Source organism: Dryas octopetala, chromosome 7, assembly GCF_963921425.1.
Source record: "Dryas octopetala chromosome 7, drDryOcto1.1, whole genome shotgun sequence".
NCBI lineage: Eukaryota > Viridiplantae > Streptophyta > Magnoliopsida > Rosales > Rosaceae > Dryas > Dryas octopetala.
In genome coordinates, this window is record NC_141372.1 from 6991799 (window position 1) to 7015829 (window position 24031).

General features: G+C 36.6%; 3 protein-coding genes and 3 pseudogenes across 5 annotated transcripts; all 6 read right to left on the minus strand.

Moving 5' to 3' along the window:
• Positions 1 to 1794: 1794 nt before the first annotated feature.
• On the minus strand, positions 1795 to 3132 carry LOC147279122 (UPF0481 protein At3g47200-like). Its single transcript, XM_086251997.1, has one exon. It carries the CDS (start codon positions 3130 to 3132, stop codon positions 1795 to 1797), a length of 1338 nt encoding a protein of 445 aa, XP_086108123.1.
• A 1680-nt stretch (positions 3133 to 4812) lies between these two features.
• LOC147279123 (UPF0481 protein At3g47200-like) lies at positions 4813 to 6163 on the minus strand (annotated as a pseudogene).
• A 1334-nt stretch (positions 6164 to 7497) lies between these two features.
• Positions 7498 to 9894, minus strand: LOC147279124 (UPF0481 protein At3g47200-like; annotated as a pseudogene). Its single transcript, XR_015123502.1, has 2 exons — positions 9728 to 9894; positions 7498 to 8833 (listed from the first exon to the last, which is right to left on the minus strand). The product of XR_015123502.1 is annotated as a UPF0481 protein At3g47200-like (transcript).
• Positions 9895 to 11728: 1834 nt separating this feature from the next.
• Positions 11729 to 14298, minus strand: LOC147279125 (UPF0481 protein At3g47200-like). 2 transcript variants are annotated; one of them, XM_086252693.1, is made up of 2 exons: positions 14204 to 14298; positions 11729 to 13522 (listed from the first exon to the last, which is right to left on the minus strand). In XM_086252693.1, exon 2 carries the CDS (start codon positions 13516 to 13518, stop codon positions 12211 to 12213), a length of 1308 nt encoding a protein of 435 aa, XP_086108819.1. In that variant the 5' UTR covers positions 13519 to 13522; positions 14204 to 14298; the 3' UTR covers positions 11729 to 12210. The 2 variants fall into 2 exon arrangements, with proteins under 2 accessions (XP_086108819.1, XP_086108820.1); XM_086252694.1 differs by having other exon boundaries at positions 11729 to 13525; positions 14204 to 14281.
• Positions 14299 to 16673: 2375 nt separating this feature from the next.
• On the minus strand, positions 16674 to 18604 carry LOC147279126 (UPF0481 protein At3g47200-like). The gene is made up of 2 exons (XM_086252696.1): positions 18564 to 18604; positions 16674 to 18251 (listed from the first exon to the last, which is right to left on the minus strand). Exon 2 carries the CDS (start codon positions 18118 to 18120, stop codon positions 16813 to 16815), a length of 1308 nt encoding a protein of 435 aa, XP_086108822.1. The 5' UTR covers positions 18121 to 18251; positions 18564 to 18604; the 3' UTR covers positions 16674 to 16812.
• Positions 18605 to 21161: 2557 nt separating this feature from the next.
• On the minus strand, positions 21162 to 22006 carry LOC147279127 (UPF0481 protein At3g47200-like; annotated as a pseudogene).
• Positions 22007 to 24031: the final 2025 nt, after the last annotated feature.

The window sequence follows — 24031 nt, forward strand, 5'->3', positions numbered from 1 at the left end:
TGCATGCTTGGTACTTTGGTTTCAGCTCTTGGCTGCTAAATGTCCAGTAATTCTCTCTTGCTTGAATGTTGATGTTTTATACAACTTGGTTATTACTGTAGGAATTGACATGATTAATGGTAATCGTCAACTTTGATGTGTTTTTTAATGTATGAAAATTACGTGTTTCTTCCTGTGGGCCTAACTGAAAATTAGTGGTTTTTATTCAATTTGTTGGATCAAGTATTAGAATTATATATATATATATATATATTATATTTTTCCATGCATATACCTTTATGCTGTCAAGGTATATGCTTGGTGCTTCACAATTAAGTCGAATTATTAATGTTTCTATATATGCATATAATTTATAAAGCGGGCATGACTAATTTGCTATGTATATTGTGATAGAGTACAGAACTCTGCAATTGGTTATATAACAGAAAGGCTAGTTACAAATTTCAACAAAGCAAATATGATCTCATGCACTATCCACACGTACATGCAGACAAAGTTGACAAACAAACAGAATAAATTCATTAATTGCTTCAGTCACTCTAGCTACAATAGTACTTGGTATCATCATATCCTACATGCACACAACACAACACATGACTTTCACAGACAAATATTTAAGAGGACCCATACCCATACTAAGCAAACCTGGGCCTCCGAGCTAATACATACTCTACTAAGGTGGTGGAAATGTGGAATACATATGTTGATGCTTTAAGCAACAAAGATAAGTAGATAACAGAGTGAGTATGAATGAATAACTGGCATTAATTGTTTTTTAGTTTTTGTTTTTATCAATTGCTGCTGTCAATGTATATGCTTGAGGGCTCCCAATAATTAAGTGGATCGATCATCGAGTGTTTATATACTGTGTTTGTATCTGCCAGCATGGTACATCATAGATGTAGAACACAAAATTAATAACATTAGCAGCTCTCTTATTGATAACAAATAAGTTAATTACAAATTAATTAATTTTCAACAACGCAAAAATAGCTTCTTCTCGCTCTCTCAAGACTATGACATTAACCTCTAATTAAGGTGGTGGGAATGGAATAGTAATAGGGAGAATATGTTGTGCGGAAGCTCAAAATATGAAGGAATGAAAAAAATAAGAAATTAAGCAAACAATCCACAAACACAAAGGATTTAACGTGGTTCACCCAACCAGTGTAGCTGGGCTAATCCACAGGCGGAGACGGCGAGAAAATTCCACTAATAACAAAAAGAGATTACAAAAGAGAGTGTTTACTCTCACAAACTCAAATCCAAATACACCCAAATCACACACTCACCCAAGAACAAGAACAAAGAACAAATCTTGTTCACAAATACAAAGAGTAAGGGAGAGAAATCAATACCAAAGTGCAGAGGCACACACGAACTCTATGGAAGCAAACAAGAGTTTTCTTCTCTTCCAAAGCTAGCTAGTGCAGCACCAACAAATTTGACAAAGAGAAGGAACAAAAAGAGGTGCGGCCGCACTCTCTCTCTCTCTCTCACTTGGTGCGGCTGCTATCTCTACAAAAGGAAGAAGCAAAAGGCAGCCCCCTCACTCTTTCTCTATCTCTGCTGCTCTCCCCGAATAAAACAACCAAAATAGTTTCTTTTAGAAGCTTGTAGACTTGTAGCCACGGTTGAAAACAGCCCAAGCCTTCCCACTTACTCAAGGTGATGTGGCACACTTACAACCACTCAAAAAATCAAATGGACCATCAATGTTTATGGACACGAAGGATAGAGACTGAAAACAGCGAAAGAGCTAGAAAGGCCTTACTACGCACATGTGTTAATGTGTTATGCGCCTTTAATAGCAGAGATAATAGAGCAGATCGTTTGTATGAGAGTGAGTATGAGGAGAACAACAGCTGCGATGACAGAAGTAGTCGCCCATGGTGTGTTGAAATAATTTTGTCTCAAATTTGCCATCCATTTGTGCCACGTGGAATCACAGTACTTGTTCAGTTCTTCACGAAGACCAGCATAATAGAAGTTGTTGGGCCCCACACTAAAAACCCCAATGCCAAGGTTGTTAATGAGGGTAGACACCTCACTGCTGTCACCTAGCATATTTTCAAGAATTCCATGCTCGACAAGCAACTCCACATCCTTTGGGGTGTTCACAAAATCATCCAAGATGATAACATAATCACTTACGAAATTATTCCCAACTCCAAGCAGGTAATGGCATTCTTCCAAGGCAACAAGATTTCTAAATATAAACTCAGTTTCATCAGCAATGAGTAGTTTTGGAATTTCCAGAATTCCGTCAGTGAATCTTATGTCGAATGTGCTTTGGGTTGATCCCACCTTAAACTTGACTCCCGCCTGATGCAGCTTTGTCATGCTGGGTGCAGAGCTAGAAGTGTCAGTTTCCAAGCGTCGTCCATCGTCATCGTCATGTGGTTGACATATAAGTCTTAAAAAATCAACAAAATGTTGTGCTTCTACTTGAGAAGAACGTATTCTCTCAAAGTTGTACTCTTCCACTCCCACTATTTGTGTCAATTCCTCTTTGATGAAATGGAGAGAAAGATTAATTATTGAAAGCCTCTCAATACTGCTAGAATCAGAGGCTGTAATTCGGTTAAAAAGATCCTGGAGGATGAAGAATGGCAGCTGATTTTCAAGTAACAACATGTCACGCCATACATCCGCTCTTATCCATGGTTTGTTAAATATGCGGTCATTCTCACCCCTCAACACAGGGAAAGAATACTTCAATATGAACTCAATGATGAAGGCGGCATCCACTAGAATGATTCTTACAAATTCATCACTGCTGAGCTCAATGGTTTCTGCATAACAATTGCGCAGTCTCACTTCTTGGTCCCTTATTTTCTTTATACAATCTTTCAAGCTTGCCTGGGTACGGCGTAGAAAATCCTTTAAGTACCTCTTTTTGTGCTCTTCCATGACTTTTAAGGCTTTATTTCCATGGTGAAGTGGGCCTATCGAGACTACTTGAGGTGTGTAGGCCTTTTCATTTACACACCGTAGTCTCTCAGGAACTCGGTAGATACAACACGAAGAGGACAGGGAAGGCAAGCTATCCAACTCCTCTATCATTGAAGTTTCTAATGGCTCCAACTGGATTTCTATGTCATTTGGAGCAGCTTGATTGTTTCCTTCCATTTTCCTTGTGATGACGTTGCTGTTATTGTAATATATGGATGGCAATGAGGATGATTAATTACAAATTACTGGAACCACATGAATGAGTCTAACAAATATTCCCCTGTTAAAATTCCAAGATGGCATGTGCAAAATCAAACTAGATGGGTGAGGAAATTTAAACATTGCAATTATATAATATACCTCCATCTGCCCAACTCATATATATATATATATATAAAAGCAAACACACCAAGACCTTTTTCTTTTTTATTTATTGAAACCGTGACCTTAATATATACTTTCAACAATTACACATCCCACCCAATAAGATGCCTTAACAATTTTTATGGAACTAACCAACCACACAGATACAAGAAAATTATGCACCTTCAAGTTTAATAAAGAAGAAAATTTGAAAAAGCACCTAGAATATAAGAAGTAGAGAGGAGTAAAGTACTATAGTTAAAAAAAAAGGAGAGCCAAAGGTGGAGAGAGCAGAGGGGAGTATTATGTACCTGCTACTGCTACAGATAAGAAAATTTGCTATGGCTTTTGTTGTAGATTTCAGGGACCAATTACTCCTTGATTTGGTAGATGCATTCAGCCCCACATTGTTCTGCCGAATTCAGATCCCATCCAAGACAAGATTATATAGAAATCATAAATTGCACCAGCAAGTCTCTATGTCAAGTCTTTCTCCCTTTATCTTTTTAATTATAAATGTTTTCTCTGTTTTTCACTTTTTCTTTTTCTTTTTCTTTATCCTTGTTGCCTTGTTACAATCGATGTAAAATTATATTCATGGAAGGCCCCACAGCAACTACAGTGGCTAGTTTTTGGTTTCTCTCCCTCCCTTTGTACAAAGGTGTAGATCCAAAATCGCCCCAACTTGGCTCAAAATATGTTAAAAGAAAGAAATTCAGCTCCATTTGTGAGTGGTTGATGTCATTAATTAATATGAGAAGATTGCCAACCATGCATATATTTTGTCTGGCCTGGAATTGCTAGCCATAACTTGGTCATAATGCCATGCATGAACAACCCCTTCATAATGCTATACATCTTCTAAAATAAGCGACTTATAGAAGAGCAGGTGATATAAGATTGTCAGCCTTCTTCCTTTTTTGTTCTAAACCTTAGTTGTAAGGATGAGATTCCTCCTCATGGTATTTGTACCAGCCACAGATAAGAAAATTTACTTCTTCATTTGGTAGATGCATGAAAACAGGATTATATATAGAAAAAATAAATTGCACCAGTCAGTCAGACAGTAAGTCCAGTCTTTCTCCGTTTTTATTTTACTTTTTTTTTTTTATTATCTGTTTTTCACTTTTGCTTTTTTCTTTTTTTTCTTTTCTCACTTTATCTTGCTTTGTTGCATGTGAACTTATATCCATGGAAGGCCCCACAGAACCTATACTGGCTACTTGCTGGTTTCTCTCCCTCTCTTTCTACAAGCGTTTAGAGTAAATCACTCATAATATCAACAGAGGCATTCTCATTATCTTCCCAAACAAGCTCTAAATTTCCTCAAAACCTCATATGGCCCATACTGGTTTCAGATTTTGTACAATTTCCTTTTTTATTTGTGCAGACAAATAACAGCTCCCTTAACAAGAAAGTAAAAAGTATCAACAACACAACCATGAATCTACTACCCCACAGTACTACAGACAAGCAAATAAAACAAGTACCACTTCATTTGGAATCACCATAGATGCACACTACTTTCACTAACAAAAGGCACTCTCTTACACTCACATTGAGGCAACATTGATAATAGCGCGCCCGCTTGTATGAGATCAGTGAGAGTAAAATAACAGCTGCAATGATTTCTTTTGTTGCCCAAGGTGAGTTGAAAAAGTGTTTTACCACATTTTCCTTCCTTCTGTGCCAAGGCCTTCTTCAGGTCTTCACATAGAGTAGCAAAATAGAAGTCACTTGGGTCCATGATAACCCCATCAGCAATGTTGTGGATCAGAGCACACCCCTCACTGCTGTTACCTAGCCTGTTTTTAACAATTCCTTGCTGGACAAGCAACCTCACATCCTTTGGGGTGCTCGCAAAACATTTTATGATGAAAACATAATCATACACATAGTTCTCGATGCATTGGCATTGTTCAAAGGAAAGGAGATTTTTTATTGTAAGCCATGTTTCATCACTTATTGCTAATTTTGGAATCTCCAGAATCCCATTAGTGAATCATATGTCGAATAAGTTGTTGGTCGATCTCACCTTCAACTTGACTCCAGCTCGGCATAGCTCTATGATGCTGGGTGTGGTTATAGTTTTGAGTTGCCCTCCAGCTTCATGTGAGTCTGGTGGTTGACATAAACTTCTTATAAGATCAACAAAATTCTCTACTTTAGATGTTCTCTTCAAATTGTCTTCCATGCCCTCAATATGCATTAGAGATTTGATGAATTTGAGAGGGAGATCAATTATTGAAAGCCTCTCAGTACCCTTACTGTTAGAGGAGACTGCAACTTCTTTTGGATCGAAAAGATCCTCAAGAATGAAGAAGGGCAATTGATTTTCAATCAATTGCATGTCTTGCCATACATCTTGTAACATCCATGGTTTGTTTAACATGCGGTCATTTTCATCTCGTAATTCAGGGAAACTGTATTTCAACAAGAGCTCAATGATGAAGGTGGCATCCACTAGAAGGATTGTTACCAGTTCATCACTGCTAAACTTAATGGATTCTGCATAGCAACTGTGCAGCCTTGCTTCCCGGTCCTTTATCTTCTTTACATAATCTTCCAAGCTTACTTTGGACTGACGTAGAAAATCTAGTAGGTACCTTCTTTTGTGCTCTTCCATGGCTTTTAAGCCTTCCTTTCCATGGTGAAGTGGGCCTATAGAGACTATCCGAGGCGTGTAGGCCTTTTCACTTAGATGCTGCAGTCACTCAGGAACTCTGTAAATACAACAGTCAGATGACAGGGGAGACAAGCTATCCAACTGCTTTTTCATCGAAGTAGCTAGTGGCATGTAAGGGTTCTATATGTCATATGGAGCTTCATTGCTGTTTCCTTCCATTTTCCTCCTGCTGGTTGAGAAAATCCAAACATATTCAACTCATCATAAGAGCAAACACACAATACCTTATTTAACACATAAGACTCTTAATCACATTTTACATCCCACCCCACATGCCTTTAGGATCTTGTGGTATGCTTCAAATTCACAGAAATGTCTGTTGGTCAACCATTGTTGGAAAATTCTATTGCAGTTTTGGTTAAAAATTCCAACAAGTCATGTGAATTCGTATGAAAAAGTCAGGATTACAATAACACACACACCCTTTCATTCCATAATCCAAAATTAACCAAACACAGATACAACAAACTATGAACTTTCAAGATTAAAGAACCAAATTTAAAAGCACTGAGAATATAAGCAGTAAACAAGAGTATAGTACTACACCCCATTTGAAGTAAATGAAAAGGTGGAGAGAGCAAAGGAGAGAAGTGTTATGTACCTGCTACTGATGATGAAATTTGCTATGGCTTTTCTAGTAGATTTTTAGAGACTCCTTCATTTGGTAGATGAAACACCACATTGATCTGCCTTCTGATCCCATCAGAAAAGAGAGTTATATAGAAATAATAAACTGGACCAGTCGGTCACTAATTTTCAAGTCTCTCTTTCTTCTGTTTTTTACAATTTTTTGTTTGTTTTCTCTGTTCTTCTCTGTTCTCTGTTTTTCTCTGTTTTTCACTTTTGCCTTCTCTCTCTATTTTGCCAAGGATACCTCATTGCAATGTTAAATTACATTTCAGTTGATTGAGATCCTTGAGTTACAGTGGCGGAGTGGTTTCTAGATGATGTTGGGTTCTGTGCTTTGCACTTTGCAGCACTGTTTTATTCTTCAGTTGTTTGTCTTTTAGTATTCAGATGATTAATGTTTTCATGTGTTTGTTTTGTGGTATTTAAGTTAGTTTAGTTGTTTGTAGAAATTATACTAGCAATAAGTGAAAAAAATGCAGTTGCATTAAATGAGGATTTATTTATTATGGGCCCATTTATTATGAAACCAATTTGGTCTTGGTTTTGTGTTGTCCAACTCCTTCACTGGGAAGGAATGGAAAGCTACAATGTATATGTTTAGCTTATCTTACAGCAAAGCATTCAATAATGGCTTTGAAGACAAATTTGATTACAGCTTTTAGGAGCCAAAATCTTCAAGTGAAGGAAGCTAGCTTGTTGCCGCTTCTTTCTCTTAGCCTGCCGGAAATTTGCCGAACCTGGTAAATCTCGTGTGCACCATATTTTTTCCTTGTTTATTTATTTTGTTGAATCGTGGTTTGTTGTGCACATGAAAAAGACCACATACATGAACATGTTTGTGGGACTAATACAACACAATTAGATAACACAACACAATCACTCTTCTTTATCTTTAGACTTTTTGTCCATCCAGTGTGGGACTAATACTCAACACAAGAGCACCCATATATATTGAAAATCCATAAATTACATCAATTTAATGCACTAGAAGCTACAAATTAATAGATTATAGAGCAGACTGTTTGCATGAAAGTGAGTACTAGTAGAGTAGCTGCTGCAACAAAAGAGAGGACAGCCCATGCAAGGAGTACTGAAATAGTCATGTTTCAGGCTTGCCTTCCAGTTGTGCCAGGGGAATATGTAGTACTCATTCAGCTTTTCACAAAGATCTGTAAAATTAGAAACGTTCACTGAACAATACAGGCCCCAAGTTAAGGGAGTTGATATATTTCGCCACTTCTTCCCTATCAGATAGCTTAGATTCAAGGATTCCTTTGTCAACAAGTAATTCCACATCCTTGGCACTGTCAACCAGGATGTCGATGATGAATACGTAATCATTGATGTAATGATCAGAGAACTCACACTGCTCATATGCAATAAGATTCCGAAAGAAAACTTCTGTTGAACCGCGTATTTGTAGGCGTGGAATTTTCAGAACCCCATTGTGAAATTGAATGTCAAAGAAGTTTTTGTCTTCCACCAGCACGAACTTGACTCCAGCCTTGTGTAATTCTGTCGCGCTTGGTATGCTTAAAGTGTGTAGTCATTTTGGGGGTTTCTGCTCATAAAGTGAAGGTAGATGACATTTTAGTACAAATCAACAGAATGTTGTATTCTAGGATGCTGAGTAAGTTTCTTCGAAATTTCACCATATGATCTGATTTTCAAGCATCAACATGTCATATATTATCTCCCTATACATCCATGGTTTTCCAAAATTACGATCATCTTCCTTTGGTTCTTCAGCTTTCATCAGCAGGACCTCCAAGATAAAAATTCCATCTACCAGAATCATTTCCACAAGCTTATGTTCATCATGTTCAATGGTTACTGCATAACAAGCACGAATTCTAGCTTTCCATCCCTTCAGAGATGTGAAGCAGTCCTCCATGCTTACCTTGGTCCACTCCGAAAAAAGTCCTTCACGTACCGCATTTAATGCTCTTCCATGGCTTTTAGGCCTTCTCCACCATGGTGAAGAGGACCAAGTGAGACCACCTGAGGTGTGTAGCTTCTTCTTCCCATCACGTAGCTGCTTGGGAATCTTGTAGATACAACAGTTAGAGGATATGGGAGAAAGCCCCTCCAACTTACGCTGCAGATTTTGTGTTTGTAACCCTTTCATACCCTTACTTTTCAGATTTTGTGTTTGTGACCCTTCCATATCCATATTATGCTAAGTATGATCTACACAGCCTGCAAGCAAGCATTTCATGGTCATGTCCAGACAAGTAGCTATTGCAGATTGCAATAGTATTACTAGTTTATGATAAATGCATGCTAATTATACAAATGATCACAAACCAAAAGTACAAAGAAATGAAAAGATGGAAACTTGATCTAGCTATTGGCCAAAGTTCAAACTCACTACATATTATGCCACAAACTAAAAATAACCAACAACAGATTCTACGTACTAAATTATGCAAGGATTCTGGCATCCACCATGCATCCACACCTGGTCTAGACCGAATCCTATGCGGGAATCCTTTATGCCAATCTTATACAGAAATATTGTTCGGACATGATCTTATATGAGAATTCTTTATGCACGAAAAGCTTCTTATATAGTATTGATATAAAGGATTCCTGTATAGGATCCAGTTTGGATATGTGTGGATGACCCGAGTGCCGATGAGAGAAGCACTCCTAAACTATGCACCTTAAACTCTTCAAGCTTAATGAATGAAGCAAAATTTTTTTGGTGAATAAATAATTGTTCAGGACTACAGATAAAACAACAGACCAAAGAAACAAATAGTAGGCACATAAGCCTAACAGCAAAACAAAGGTAATGAGAACAAAGAGAACCCAAGCCTGAGAACACTTGGCTAATTACTAAGCCAAAACCGACAAGCTACAGAAGCAAAACAAAAGAGGCCCTAAAAAAAGAACCATAAGAATCTGCAGAGAACTCAAACAGTACAACACCAAGAGAAGAAACCAATTAGGACACAACAACATCATCATGAAGATGCAAATTAATCTAAGCAACCAGAGTGGAAAGAATGTAAGCAGTGCCAGTAAAGAAGAGCATAATCCAGTTAAAGGAATTCAAAGGTTGAGAGCAAAGGAAGTGAGTGTTTGTACCTGCTACAGATAAACAAATTTGCTATGGATTTTTTAGTTTTTAGAGAGCTGTTACTCCTTAATTTGGTAGATAAAACGCCTAAAAGGAGGTTTATATATAAAATATTACCGCACCAGAAAGTCACCTAGTCAAGCTTTTCTCCCTCTTTCTTTGTTTTTAATCTTTAACTTTTCTCTGTTTTTCACTTTGCCTTTTCTGTCTGTCAATTTTTCCAAAGATACTTTTGCCAAATATCATTGCAACAGCAAGTGATCACTAAGTCAAGCCTTGTGATGTGAATCGTATTCATGGAAGGTCCCATGGCCCCACATCAATTATAGTAGCTACAAGTATCGATCTGAGGGTGTTGGAGAAGGTATGTATGTTTGTAAAGAGCCAGATGAGCCACTGAGTGTACTCAAATTGTACGTAGTGATTATATTCCACGAAGAAAAATGAGAGAAATCGTTAATTGATTAAGTAACCAAACTAATTATCGAAAAATATTACGTACTGTTTTCAATGTTCAAATTATGCTTGAGCTGACTGTAGTCTTCTGAACATGCTTCTATTATTTAGGGAGTTGTGGTTCACTCTTTTAATTTTATCCCTTTTGGATGATTGATTGAGATATAATAAGTGGAAGGTGCTTTACTTTGGTGTCAACCCATGGAGTGCTGAAATAATCTTGTTTCAGGCTTGCCTTCCACTTGTTCCTGGGGACTTTGTCTCAAATTTGCCTTCCATATATCTGTGCCAAGGTGTTCTGCAATACTTGTTCAGCTTATCATAAAAAGTATGAGAGTGAGTATGAGGAGAACAACAGCTGCAATGACAGAAATAACTGTCCAAGATGGAAGGAAAATTTGAGACAATTTATCTGTGCCAAGGGTGTTCGCAAAACGATCCATGAGAAAAACATAATCACTTATATAATTCTCAATGCAATGGCATTGCTCAAAGGCAAGGAGATTTCTGATTGTAAGATCAGTTTCTTTACTTATTTTTAATTTTGGAATTTGCAAACTCCCATCAGTGAATTGTCAAATAAGTTTTTGGTTTGTCTCACCTTAACCTTGACTCAGCTCGGTGTAGCTCTGTCATGCTGGGTATGGTTATAGTTTCAAGTTGCCCTGCAGCTGGTAATTTCTGTGGCATATATAATTCATATAAATATCTTATTAAAATCAACAAAATGTTCTATTTTGGAAGAACTCTTCGATGTACCAGTCTCTTTGGCATATATAATTCATATAAATATCTTATTAAACATCATTGGGTACACCGACACCGTACTCCTTGCAATAACCTGCAGAGAAATTACAATGATTACTTTGTAATAATTATACTTGCCACTCGTGGGAAAAGGGCAAAATAATTTGCAAAGACCTAAGTTATGTAATCCTACAAAGTATAGATCAACTATTCTATCAACAATATTATCCTAGTGGAATCTTTCAACAATAATAATAGAACGTGAATGTGGTACAATAATAGAAAGGACTGCTAATTACATTGCTTCAAAGTCAAACCGATCCACTAGTGTAGTGCCATGGAACTCTGTAGTACAATAGTATTCATTTAACTGCAACCATGCATATTTTGTGTGGCCTGAAATTGCTAGGAATAACTTGGTCATAATGCTATGCCTCATCAACTTCAAAATTTTCCCTTAAAAATTTGTAATCTCAAAACAGTCAAATTCTATCACACAATATTGAAAATATCAGAAATTTCTTAAATATCAGTTTTCAAATTTATGGATATATTGATATCAAAAAATATTGGTGTAAGTCAATGAAAACATATAATTTTTTAATGAAACTCTAAAAAATAGTGAATCAATCATGAATTCATGTAGTAAACAAATAAATTTCATAAATTACTTGTATGATAAATATATGATATGCAGGAGAATAAAGTATAAAATATCTAAATATAATACTCAAATAACATAACCCATTGATTAACCTACATAACATAACCCATATCACCAAACTCAGTACTTATTAAGCCAGAAATTCTTAAATAGGGCTACCTCACCATATTAACCCACTAACATATTACATTAAAAACCCTATTAAAGTAAATCTATTACTCATAACCTAATTATACTGACCCACATTATTAACCCACCCACAATTACAAACAACTCACTAGCCAATATACCAGCCCACTACCCACATTATTAACCTTGCCCACAATTACAAACAGCAGATGAAGACACGCAACAGAGTAAAAGACACAGAGAGAGATCGAGAGAGAGCGATGTCTACTAGAAAGGGACACAAATTGCCGATAGCTCGCCCATTTCTCCGATAGTTTGCCAATCTCTCCGAGAGCTTGCCGACTTTGCCGAAATATCGGCGAAATATCTTACATGTCATTTAAATATCTTACTTGTACAAAAATAAGGAACTTTTGGTCACAGGTACAGGAAGAAACCTTATAACTAATGTTATATTTAGTCACATGCTGTCACATACTTACTGTTGATGCTTAATTAACCTCTACTAAAATTGATAATAGACAACACCAATTGTGCGATACTGATTGTGAGGAAAATAACAACTGCAATGATCTCTTTAGTTGCCCAAGGTGAGTTGAAAAAATGTTTTATCAAACTTCCTTTCCATTTGTGCCAGGGCTTTCTGCAGTACTTCTTCAGGTCTTCACAAAGAGTAGCAAAATAGAAGTCACTCGGGTTCATAATAACCCCATCAGCAAGGTTCTTGATCAGACTACATCCCTCAGTGCTGTTACCTAGCCTGTTTTCAACAATTCCGTATTGTACAAGCAACCTCACATCCTTTGGTGTGGTCGCTAAACATTTTATGATGAAAACATAATCATTCACATATTTCTGAATGCATTGGCATTGTTCGAAGGCAAGAAGATTTTTTATTGTAAGCCATGTTTCAACACTTATTATTAGTTTTGGAATTTCCAAAAACCCATCAGTGAATCGTATGTTGAATAAGTTGTTGGTTGATCCCACCCTCAACTTGACTCCATCCCGGTGTAGCTCTGTGACGCTGGGTGTGATTAGAACTTTCAGTTGCTCTCCAGCTTCTTGTGGATCAGCTGGTAGACATAAACTTCTTATAAGATCAACAAAATGATCTACTTTAGATGTTTTCTTCAAATTGCCTTCCAATCCCTCTATATGCATTAAAGACTTGATGAATGTGTGAGAGAGATTAATTATTGAAAGCCCCTGATCAGTACCATTACTCTTAGAAGAGACTACAACTTCTTCTGGGTCAAAAAGTTCCTCAAGAATGAAGTAGGGCACCTGATTTTCAATCAATTGCATGTCTGGCCATACATCCTGTAACATCCATGGTTTGTTAAACATGCGATCGCTTCCATCTCGCAATTCAGGGAGATTGTACTTCAACAAGAGCTCAATGATGAACGCGGCATCCACCAAAATAATTAATACAAATTCATCACTGCTAAACTCAATGGATTTTGCATAGCAATTGCGAAGCCTTGCTTCACAGTGCTTTATTTTCTTTACATAATCCTCCAAACTTACTTTGGACCGACATAGAAAATCTTGTAGGTACCTCCTTTTGTGTTCTTCCATGGATCTTAAGCCTGCCTTTCCATGGTGAAATGGACCTAAAGAGACTATCCGAGGCGCGTATGCATTTTCACTTAGAAGTCGTAGTCTCTCAGGAACTATGTAGATGGAACAGTCTGAGGACAGGGGAGACAAGTTATCCAACTGCTTTTTCATCAAAGTTACTGGTGGGATGTACGGATTTTCTATGTCATGTGCAGCTTGGTTGCTGCCTGCTTCCATTTTCCTGCTGATGGTTGAGAAAATCCAAACATATAGAACTCATCTATGAGCAAACACACAAAGACCTTAACACTTAATTTAAAACTCTTAATTAATGACTTTTGAATTCTTGTGGAATGCTTCAAATTCATAGAAAAGTCTGTTGGTCAGCCAATGTTGGAAAATTCTAATGTACTTATTATTAAATATTCCTACTAGTCAAGTGAATCCGTATGAAAAAGTCATGATTACAATAACACATGTGAGAACAACATATTTTTTTATCATTTATCATATAAGATTAAATGGTCAACATTTCAAGTGTTTATTTTGTTAATTATTTAATTTTTGAAGGTTAATGATTTTTAACTTACCTAATTTTTTGTAAAAATGATCATTAATGGAGACCTAAAAAATAGACGATTCGGATCTTTGAAATCCTATATAGAGTGTACCTTATTAAAAATTTGTGTCAAAAATAAAATGTCAGGGATCCGCCCAACATATATATACACATACACCCTCTTATTCCATAATTGAAAATTAACCCCAAACACCGATACAACAAAACTATACAGCACCTTCAAGCTAAAAGAAGCAAGTTTAAAAACAATGATAATACAAGCAGTAAACAAGAGTACAGTAGTACAACCCAGTTCAATTAAATGCAAAGGTGAGGGGAGGAAATGAGACAAGTGTTATGTACCTGTATAGATAAGCAAGTTTGCTATAGCGTTTCTTGTAGATTTCAGAGAGCAATCACTCCTTTATTTAGTAGATGAAACACCACATTGATCTGCCTTCTCATCCTATGAGAAAGAGGGTTATATAGAAATAATAATTGGCCCTCTTTATAACCAATCCCACAAGTCAGCCTACCCAACTAATACCTGGCTACCACGTGTTAACCCCTCACAATTGGTGATGAGGACAGACAGGGGTGACGTGGCTCTCTACCAGCACTGGAAAGACATGCACAAAATATCTTTTCCATGCATACTTTGACTAGAAAAGGAGGACAAATAGAAGGTACAACACCGGTGCCTTTCGATGACTCTACTCTTCCTTGTGCAGGTACCATTGTTGCCAAATAGAAGCTTGGCCACTCCAATTAAGTTTCCAATCAAAACATCAAGAAACCTTACAAAAGCGACCAGGTTTCAGCATCAACTCGACCAGTCAGCCACTAGTTTTCAAGTCTCTCTTTCTTCTGTTTTTTACAGTTTTTTTCCTCTGTTATCCTCTGTTATTCTCTGTTTTTCACTTTTGCCTTTTCTCTCTCTATTTTGCTGTTGTGTTCAATTACATTCTCAGTTGATTGAGATCCTTGAGTAGTTTCTAAATGATGTTGGGTTCTGTGCTTTGCACTCTGCAGCACTAGTTTACTCTTCAATTGTGCAAGTTGTGTAGGTAGCTTTGTCTTTCATTAATCATTATTCAGATTTATTTAATGTGTTTTTGTTTTTTTGCGGTATTAAAGTTCAGTTGGGTGTCAGTTTCGAGAACTTTCTACGTGGTTTTTATTTTTATGCAACAACAGTGGCCTACCAACGTATACAGCCAAAATCATGCATATTAAAGAGGCATATATTCTCATTTCCTCAAACCCCTAACAGTTGGTGATGATTACTTGCACCGCAATCACCAACTTTTATTATGAACATTCTAAGATGCTTCGACTAATAATTTAATCCAATTAAACAATATGGCAATTATTGACCTCTGCGCAACACACAATGCCTTTAGAATATCTTGTTGACGGTCCCTTACAATCATTCTTGGAAGATTCCAATGCAGTTTTGTGCATTTTGGTTTACAAAACCAGCAGTGCGACACATGCTAATTAATTAAATTCACATTGACAATGATAATAGACTTGTAGTACTATACTAATTAAGCATTGTTCATTACTAATTAATTTATCCAAAGAGATCAAGATCTATAACTTAATAACATTAATAGAGGTACCAGATTAGCTAAATTCATTAAACTATAGGCCCTGAATTCTAAAGTGAACAAAAAGGGTTGACTCATATGCATCTTCAAGCTTAAAAGAAGCAAAAGCACTGAGAATGTAAGCATGCAGTAAACAAGTGTATTGTTTGGTAGTACACCCCTCAAGTAAATGGTTGAGAGAGCAAAGGAGAAGAGTGTATATGAACATGCCACAGATAAGAAAATTTGCTACGGATTTTCAAGTAGATATCAGAGAGTAATTACTCCTTTTGGTTGATGCATGATAACAGGATTATATATATAGAAATAATAAATTGCATCAGTGATTCATTAAGTCAACTCTTTCTCCCTTTTACTTTTCCTTTTTTTATTATCTGTTTTTCACTTTTTCTTTGGCATAGATAATTCATATAAATATCTTATTAAAATCAACAAAAGATTCTATTTTGGAAGAACTCTTCGACCAGTCTCTTTAGCATATATAATTCATATAAATATCTTATTAAAATCAACAAAAGATTCTATTTTGGAAGAACTCTTCGACCAGTCTCTTTAGCATATATAATTCATATAAATATCTTATTAAAATCAACAAAATATTCTATTTTGGAAGAACTCTTCGACCAGTCTCTTTAGCATATATAATTCATATAAATATCTAAACATCATTGGGCACACCTTGTAATAACCTGCAAAGAAATTACAATGATTAGTTCGTAATAATTATACTTGCCGCTCGTGGGAAAAGGGCAAATCATTGCAAAGACCTAAGTTATGTAATCCTATAAAAGTATAGATCGATCAACTATTCTATCAACAATATTATCTTAGTGGAATCTTTCAACAATAATAATAGAAAGTGAATGTGGGGTACTACAGAAGCTACAATAATAGAAAGGACTGCTAATTATATTGCTTCTAAGTCAAACCTTCCACTAGTGTAGTGCCATGGAACTCTGTAGTACAATAGCATTCATTCAGCTCCAACAATGCATATTTTGTGGCCTGAAATTGCTAGCAATAACTTGGTCATAAGGCTATGCGTGAGCAACTCCAAAATTTGAAAATTTTTAATCTCAAAACGGTCAAATTCTATCACACACACTAAAGCAGTGTGCAGTGCGTGTCGTGATCTGATGAAGAGGGGGCCTGGGATTATGTAAGGATAAGGATAGGCTAGAGTAAACAGTACTACAAGAAAAGGAACTTTTAGTCACAGATTCTTTAGTTACAGGAAGAAACCTTGTAACAAATGTTATTATTATATTTAGTCCTGATCTAGTTACAAAAGCCTTAGTTGTAGCTAAAGCCTTAGTAATTAAATATGGATCTGGATACAAACTTACTATTGATGCAAAATTAACCTCTACTAAAATTGATAATAGACAACACCATCTGTGCGATACTGATTGTAAGGAAAATAACAACTGCAATGATCTCTTTAGTTGCCCAAGGTGAATTGAAAAAATGTTTTATCAAACTTCCCTTCCATTTGTGCCAGGGCTTTCTGCAGTACTTCTTCAGGTCTTCACAAAGAGTAGCAAAATAGAAGTCACTCGGGTTCATAATAACCCCATCAGCAAGGTTCTTGATCAGACCACACCCCTCAGTGCTGTTACCTAGCCTGTTTTCAACAATTCCGTATTGTACAAGCAACCTCACATCCTGTGGTGTGCTCGCTAAACATTTTATGATGAAAACATAATCATTCACATATTTCTGAATGAATTGGCATTGTTCGAAGGCAAGCAGATTTTTAATTGTAAGCCATGTATCAACACTTATTATTAGTTTTGGAATTTCCAAAAACCCATCAGTGAATCGTATGTTGAATAAGTTGTTGGTTGATCCCACCCTCAACTTGACTCCATCCCGGTGTAGTTCTGTGACGCTGGGTGTGGTTAGAGCCTTCAGTTGTTCTCCAGCTTCTTGTGGATCAGATGGTAGACATAAACTTCTTATAAGATCAACAAAATGATCTACTTTAGATGTTCTCATCAAATTGTCTTCCATTCCCTCTATATGCATTAAAGATTTGATGAATTTGTGAGAGAGATTAATTATTGAAAGCCCCTGATCAGTACCATTACTCTTAGAAGAGCCTATAACTTCTTCTGGGTTAAAAAGTTCCTCAAGAATGAAGAAGGGCAACTGATTTTCAATCAATTGCATGTCTGGCCATACATCCTGCAACATCCATGGTTTATTAAACATGCGATCACTTCCATCTCGCAATTCAGGGAAATTGAACTTCAACAAGAGCTCAATGAGGAATGCGGCATCCACCAAAATAATTAATACAAATTCATCACTGCTAAACTCAATGGATTTTGCATAGCAACTGCGCAGCCTTGCTTCGCACTCCTTTATTTTCTTTACATAATCCTCCAAGCTTACTTTGGACCGACGTAGAAAATCTTGTAGGTACCTCCTTTTGTGCCCTTCCATGGATTTTAAGCCTTCCTTTCCATGGTGAAATGGACCTAAAGAGACTATCCGAGGCGCATATGCATTTTCACTTAGAAGTCGTAGTCTCTCAGGAACTATGTAGATGGAACAGTCTGAGGACAGGGGAGACAAGTTATCCAACTGCTTTTTCATCAAAGTTACTGGTGCGATATACGGATTTTCTATGTCATATGCAGCTTGGTTGCTGCCTGCTTCCATTTTCCTGCTGATGGTTGGGAAAATCCAAACATATAGAACTGATCTATGAGCAAACACACAAAGACCTTACCACTTATTTAAAAGTCTTAATTACATCCCATACCTGATGACTTTTGAATTCTTGTGGAATGCTTCAAATTCATAGAAAAGTCTGTTGGTCAGCCAATGTTGGAAAATTCTAATGTACTTATTATTAAATATTCCTACTAGTCAAGTAAATCCTTATGAAAAAGTCAAGATTACAATAACATATACACACACACACCCTCTTATTCCATAATTGAAAATTAACCCCAAACACCGAAACAACAAAACTATATAGCACCTTCAAGCTAAAAGAAGCAAGTTTAAAAGCATATAAGCAGTAAACAAGAGTATAGTAGTACAACCCAGTTGAATTAAATGCAAAGATGAGGGGAGCAAAGGAGACAAGTGTTATGTACCTGCTGTAGATGAACAAGTTTGTTTCAGAGAGCAATCACTTCTTTATTTGGTAGATGAAACACCACATTAATCTGCCTTCTCATCCTATCAGAAATGAGGGTTATATAGAAATAATAAATTGGTGCTGTTTATACCCAATCCCACCGATCAGCCTACCCAACCAATACCTGGCTACCACGTGTCGTACCCCTCACATTGGTGATGAGAAGTGAGAACTGTTGAGAGTAATGTGGAGCAATGTCCCACATCGGAAAACTAGAGCTTAGTATATGTGCTTATAAGTCATGGGCCTCTCCACCCATTGCCAATTGGTTTTGGGTTGGATGCTCTAATTCTATCATGGTATCAGAGCTTGGTTATCCGCGTGTAAGGCCCAACGGCCACACGTGCTCCCACGTCACCCAATACAATTTGTTCACGTGTAAGGCTCAAAAATCTTGCCACACGTGCGGGGGCGTATTGAGAGTAATGTGGAGCAATGTCCCACATTGAAAAACTAGAGCTTAGTACCAGTACTATCAAGAACAGGGGAGACGTGGCTCTCTACCAGCACTGGAAAGACATGCACAAAATATCTCAAAGTGAAGGAAGAAGGGACACAAAATCACATGCACAAAATATCTCAAAGTGAAGGAAGAAGGGACACAAAATCAAGATGCCGGTACCACACCGGTGCCTTCCGGTGACTCTACTCTTCCTTGTGCAGTACCATTGTTGCCAAATAGAAGCTTGGCCACAACAAGTTTACATTCAAAAGTGAATCTACTCTACTGTTCCTAGCCGACCACATTTCGGCATCAACAGAACAAGTCACCCACTAGTTTCCAAGTCTCTCTCTTTCTTCTGTTTTTACAATTTTTTTTTCTCTGTTTTCTCTGTTATCCTCTGTTATTCTCTGTTTTTCACTTTTGCCCTTTATCTCTCTATTTTTGCGGTGTTCATTTACATTCTCAGTTGATTATGATCCTTGATTGAAGTAAAGCGGTGGAGTAGTTTCTTCAGTTGTGTAGGTAGGGCTTTGTCTTTCATTATTTTAAACGTGTAGAGTCAAAATCATGCATATCAACAGAGGCATTCTCATTTCCTCAAAACCATATAGCAGTAACACTTGGTGATGATTACTTGCACCGCAATCAACAACTTTTATTATGAACATTCTAAGATGCTGCGACTAAAAATTAATTAATAAACATCAGAAAATGCCAAACCATGAAAAATTTAATCCAATTAAACAATTTGGCAATTATGGACCTCTGCGCAACACACAATGCCTTCAGAATATCTTGTTGAATGCTCAAAATTCATTCAAAAAAGTGTTGTCGACGGTCCCTTACAACCATTCTTCTAATGCAGGTTTGTACCTTCTTAGTCTATCTTGCTTTGTTGCATGTGAAATTATATTCATGAAAGGCCCCACAGCTAACTATAGTGGCTACTGGGTCATTCTCCATTCACATGTTGGAGTTGTGTGGCTACAATATAAGGTATGGATGTGGATCAACAAAATATAAGTTGTGAGAGTACTAATAGCAACGAGGCATTTTGAGAAAAAACTCCATACCCAAAGAGGTTCACTTGGCCAATCTCACCCAAATATTGGACCAGGGCTGTTCCTAAGATTTACGGGGCCTTGTGCGGAATTTAAAAATGGGGCCCTTATTACTGTACATTTTTCTTCCAACATATTAGGTGCCTATTTATAAGATTTAGTTACAATAAAATACATTAGTATTAAGGTTAATAAAATAAGTCTACAACATTTACGAAGAATACAAAGAAACTATGTTGAGGTCTCATACAGGTCCACCTAGTTATCTTGTTCTGTTTTGCCTAGTTGACTGTGTAGTGATTTTTGTTAATGATGGGGTGTTGAGGAAGGTATATTGTTTTTGCCCGAAAACAAATGTGGGACAAGCTTACTAAAAGCAACGATTAGATTCCATGAAGAAAAATAAGAAATGAAAAGGACAAACATGATTATAGAGCACAAAAACAATATCACTCTTCTTTATCTTTTAGACAAACATGAAACATGAGCAAAATATCTGAAATCCATAAACATCAAACTGAAGCAATGGAACCTACAAAGCCATTATAGAGCACACTGTTTGAATGGAAGTGAGCACAACTAGTACAGCCGCTACAATAATAGACAGGCCAGCCCATGGAGTGCTGAAATAGTCTTGTTTCAAGCTTGCCTTCCACTTGTGCCAGGGGACTCTGAATTATGCATTCAGCTTTTCACAAAAATCAGTGAAATAGAAATTCAAATCCAAAGAGAAACTCATTATAGAAAGACCATCAGCCACTCTACTACTTGCACCCTGTAAATGTGACGAGCACTCCATTTCAATTACTCTACAATACTTTGGTATCATCGATCCTACATGCACATGCACTTTCGATCAATGGCACACCCCATGCTATTCTAAATACAGACTTTTTTATTTTTGTTCAAATCTCTATTACACTCACTTTAAGGAAACCTGAGTCTCCTAATACATATTACTCTCTCAAAGACTAGACCTTTACCTCCAGGGTGAGGGAAAAGGATGAGTGGAGCATACGACGAAAGAGAGACTTACTGTGGTTGATGCTTAAGTAACAGAGATGATGGAGCATACTATTTGTATGAGAGTGCGTATGACGAGAAAAGCAGCTGCACTGACGGAGATAGTTGCCCATGGTGTGTTGAAATAATTTTGTCTCAGATTTGCCCTCCATTTGTACCATGTCGATCGATCTGCAGTGCTTGTTCAAGTCTTCACAGAGAGTAGTATAATAGAAGTTATCAGACACCATAACCCCATTGCAAAGTTTGTTAATCATAGTAGACAACTTACTGTTGTCGCCTAGAAAATTTTCTACAATTCCATACTCAATAAGCAACTCCACATCCTTTGGAGTGTTCACAAAAATATCCATAATGACAACGTAATCACTTAAGTAGTTGTCCATGAAATTGCCATGACATTGTTCGAAGGCAACCATATTTCTGATTGTAAACTCTGTTTGATCCCATATTTGCAATTTTGGAATTTCAAGAATCCCATTGATGAATCGTATGTCAAAAAAGCTTTCCTTTGATCTCACCTTAAACTTAACTCCTGCTTGGTGTAGCTCTGTCATGCTGGATGTGATTAGAGCTCTGCATTTCTCTCGAGATTTTGATTACAATAGTGGTGAGAAAGACCAATTATTGAAAGTCCAATTATTTGATTAGAGCTCTGCATTGTCTTCAAACTTTCTTCCGTTCCCACTGTATCCTTTATAAGATAATATTTGAAAAAATGGTGAGAAAGACCAATTATTGAAAGTCTCTCAGAACTGTTAGAATTAGAAGGGACTGGAAATCTTTCTGCTGGGTCAAACAGATCCTCAACAATGAAGATGGCAGCTGATTTTCAAGCAACAACATGTCAGACCATAGATCATATATCATATTTGGTCTTTTACATATATATGCAATCATTTTCATCTGCCAAATCATAGTACCAGATGATCGAAGAGCTACGAAGAAGCTTTGCACTGGAATGGGCCTAGCTTTGCAGCCTTTGCTCTTCTATAACAACCTTGACATCATACTTTAATTAGAGATAATTAATAATGTAATTAATTTCATATCCCAAGAAATTACAAAGTATGTTAGGACGACTGTGAGTTTTGATACTGTGGGTGTGAGGTAGACGGCTACTGAAAACCCTCATAATTTATTGGTTGGTGGTCAACTTTCAATATACCTTTCAAAGTTGGTGGACAACTTTCGATCATATATCACATAAGTCGATCCTTGTGCTTTACTGCTTTTATGTATACTTTTGAACCAATATTTTTTCATTGGTTAAAATATATTTTAGGCTGGAATCCAACGATTGAAGTAAGTTTGGATTTAGACCATATAATAAGTATATTTGTGCGGCCTAAATTGTTATGTGTTGATTTATATCTCAATTTGGGCTTATGGGTTGTGGCTTAATTTACAAGCCCATTTGATGTCTTTTATGTGGGCGTACATGGGACCCATTAGGGTACTGTTGGCAGCAACTTATCAAGACAAAAGAAGCTTTTTGCTTCAGTGTGTAAGAGAGGGAATAGATAAGAGACCAAAGAGAGAGTCGGCTGTAAGAGTGTACGTGGTTTTTCTTCTTCTTTGTACTGTTTGTTGGGCGATTGCTAAGAGAAAAAGGTGCCGCATCTGTTTTTTGATTCTTCATCTGTTATCATTAGGTACAATATTTATTGTATCAAAGTTATAAACGCTTAAAATGCCTTGAGCTACAAACTGAAATTTTTAAGGAACGACTTGAAGTGCCTAGAGGAACGACTTAAGATACCCTAAGACATTCTTAGTCCCTGTGTTTTAGGGAAAAATGCATTTTTAGTCCCTGTGTTTTACCTTGTAATCAATTTTTGTTCTTGTGTTTTCAAAATTGCCAATTTGGTCCATGTGTTTATGTTTGCAAGCAATTTCAATCCACCACCACCAAAATCATCCCTATATTCCCTTCCACCACTGACAACAACACACCACCACCATCCTCACCCTTCCTCCATCCCTCTCTCCCCCATCAGCTTTCTCTCTCTCTCTCTCTCTCTCTCTCTCTCTCTCTCTCTCGCTCTCTCTCTATTGGGCATAATAGGTGAAATCCACTACAAATCCGCCGCCACAATTGGTGGTGGTGGACTAAAATTGTTTGCAAACATAAACATAGAGACCAAATTGGCAATTTTGAAAACACAAGGACCAAAATTGATTGCAGGGTAAAACACAGGGACTAAAAATACATTATATATATACATACAGACTGGGTTGGTATATATATATACAGACTATACAATTGAAATGTACCTATATATATAAACCTAGGTAATTGAAATGTACTTATATATACTTTTTTTCTTACTTGTTTGATTATTTTCGATTGTGTAGGTTAATGCATTTTTTTTATATTTGTATAAGTTAAACATATATTATCTTTTATTATTTTAAATTATAAAACATAAAAACTAGATAATCATGAATGTTTTAATTAAACAATGTAAAAATTAAAAATATCCTAACAAATATTATCTTTCATAATTTTTAAAATTAATTCATATTAATTAGCTTAATTTTAAGAGATAATATGAGTCAAAATTTAACAAAACAATCATTTTTTGGACCTTAGCCTTAAAAATTAGATTTAAGTACAAATCTAAATTTCGTTTTAATTTGAATGATCCTTCAAACTTGGACCTACTTCTAAATTAACTGAAGATATAATTATTGAAAGCCTCTCTCATGTCCTATACTCCTATTTATGTGTCTCTTGGGCCATATTGAATAAGGGGGGGGGGGGGGGGCTATTCAAACCACCCAAAAATGCTGAGTTCACCACCCCATTGATTTTTTACCAATTTTTGCCCATTTTGCCCCTGCATAAAAAAAAAAACTCACCCTCCAATTTGGCCGGCCACCCCTCCCAGC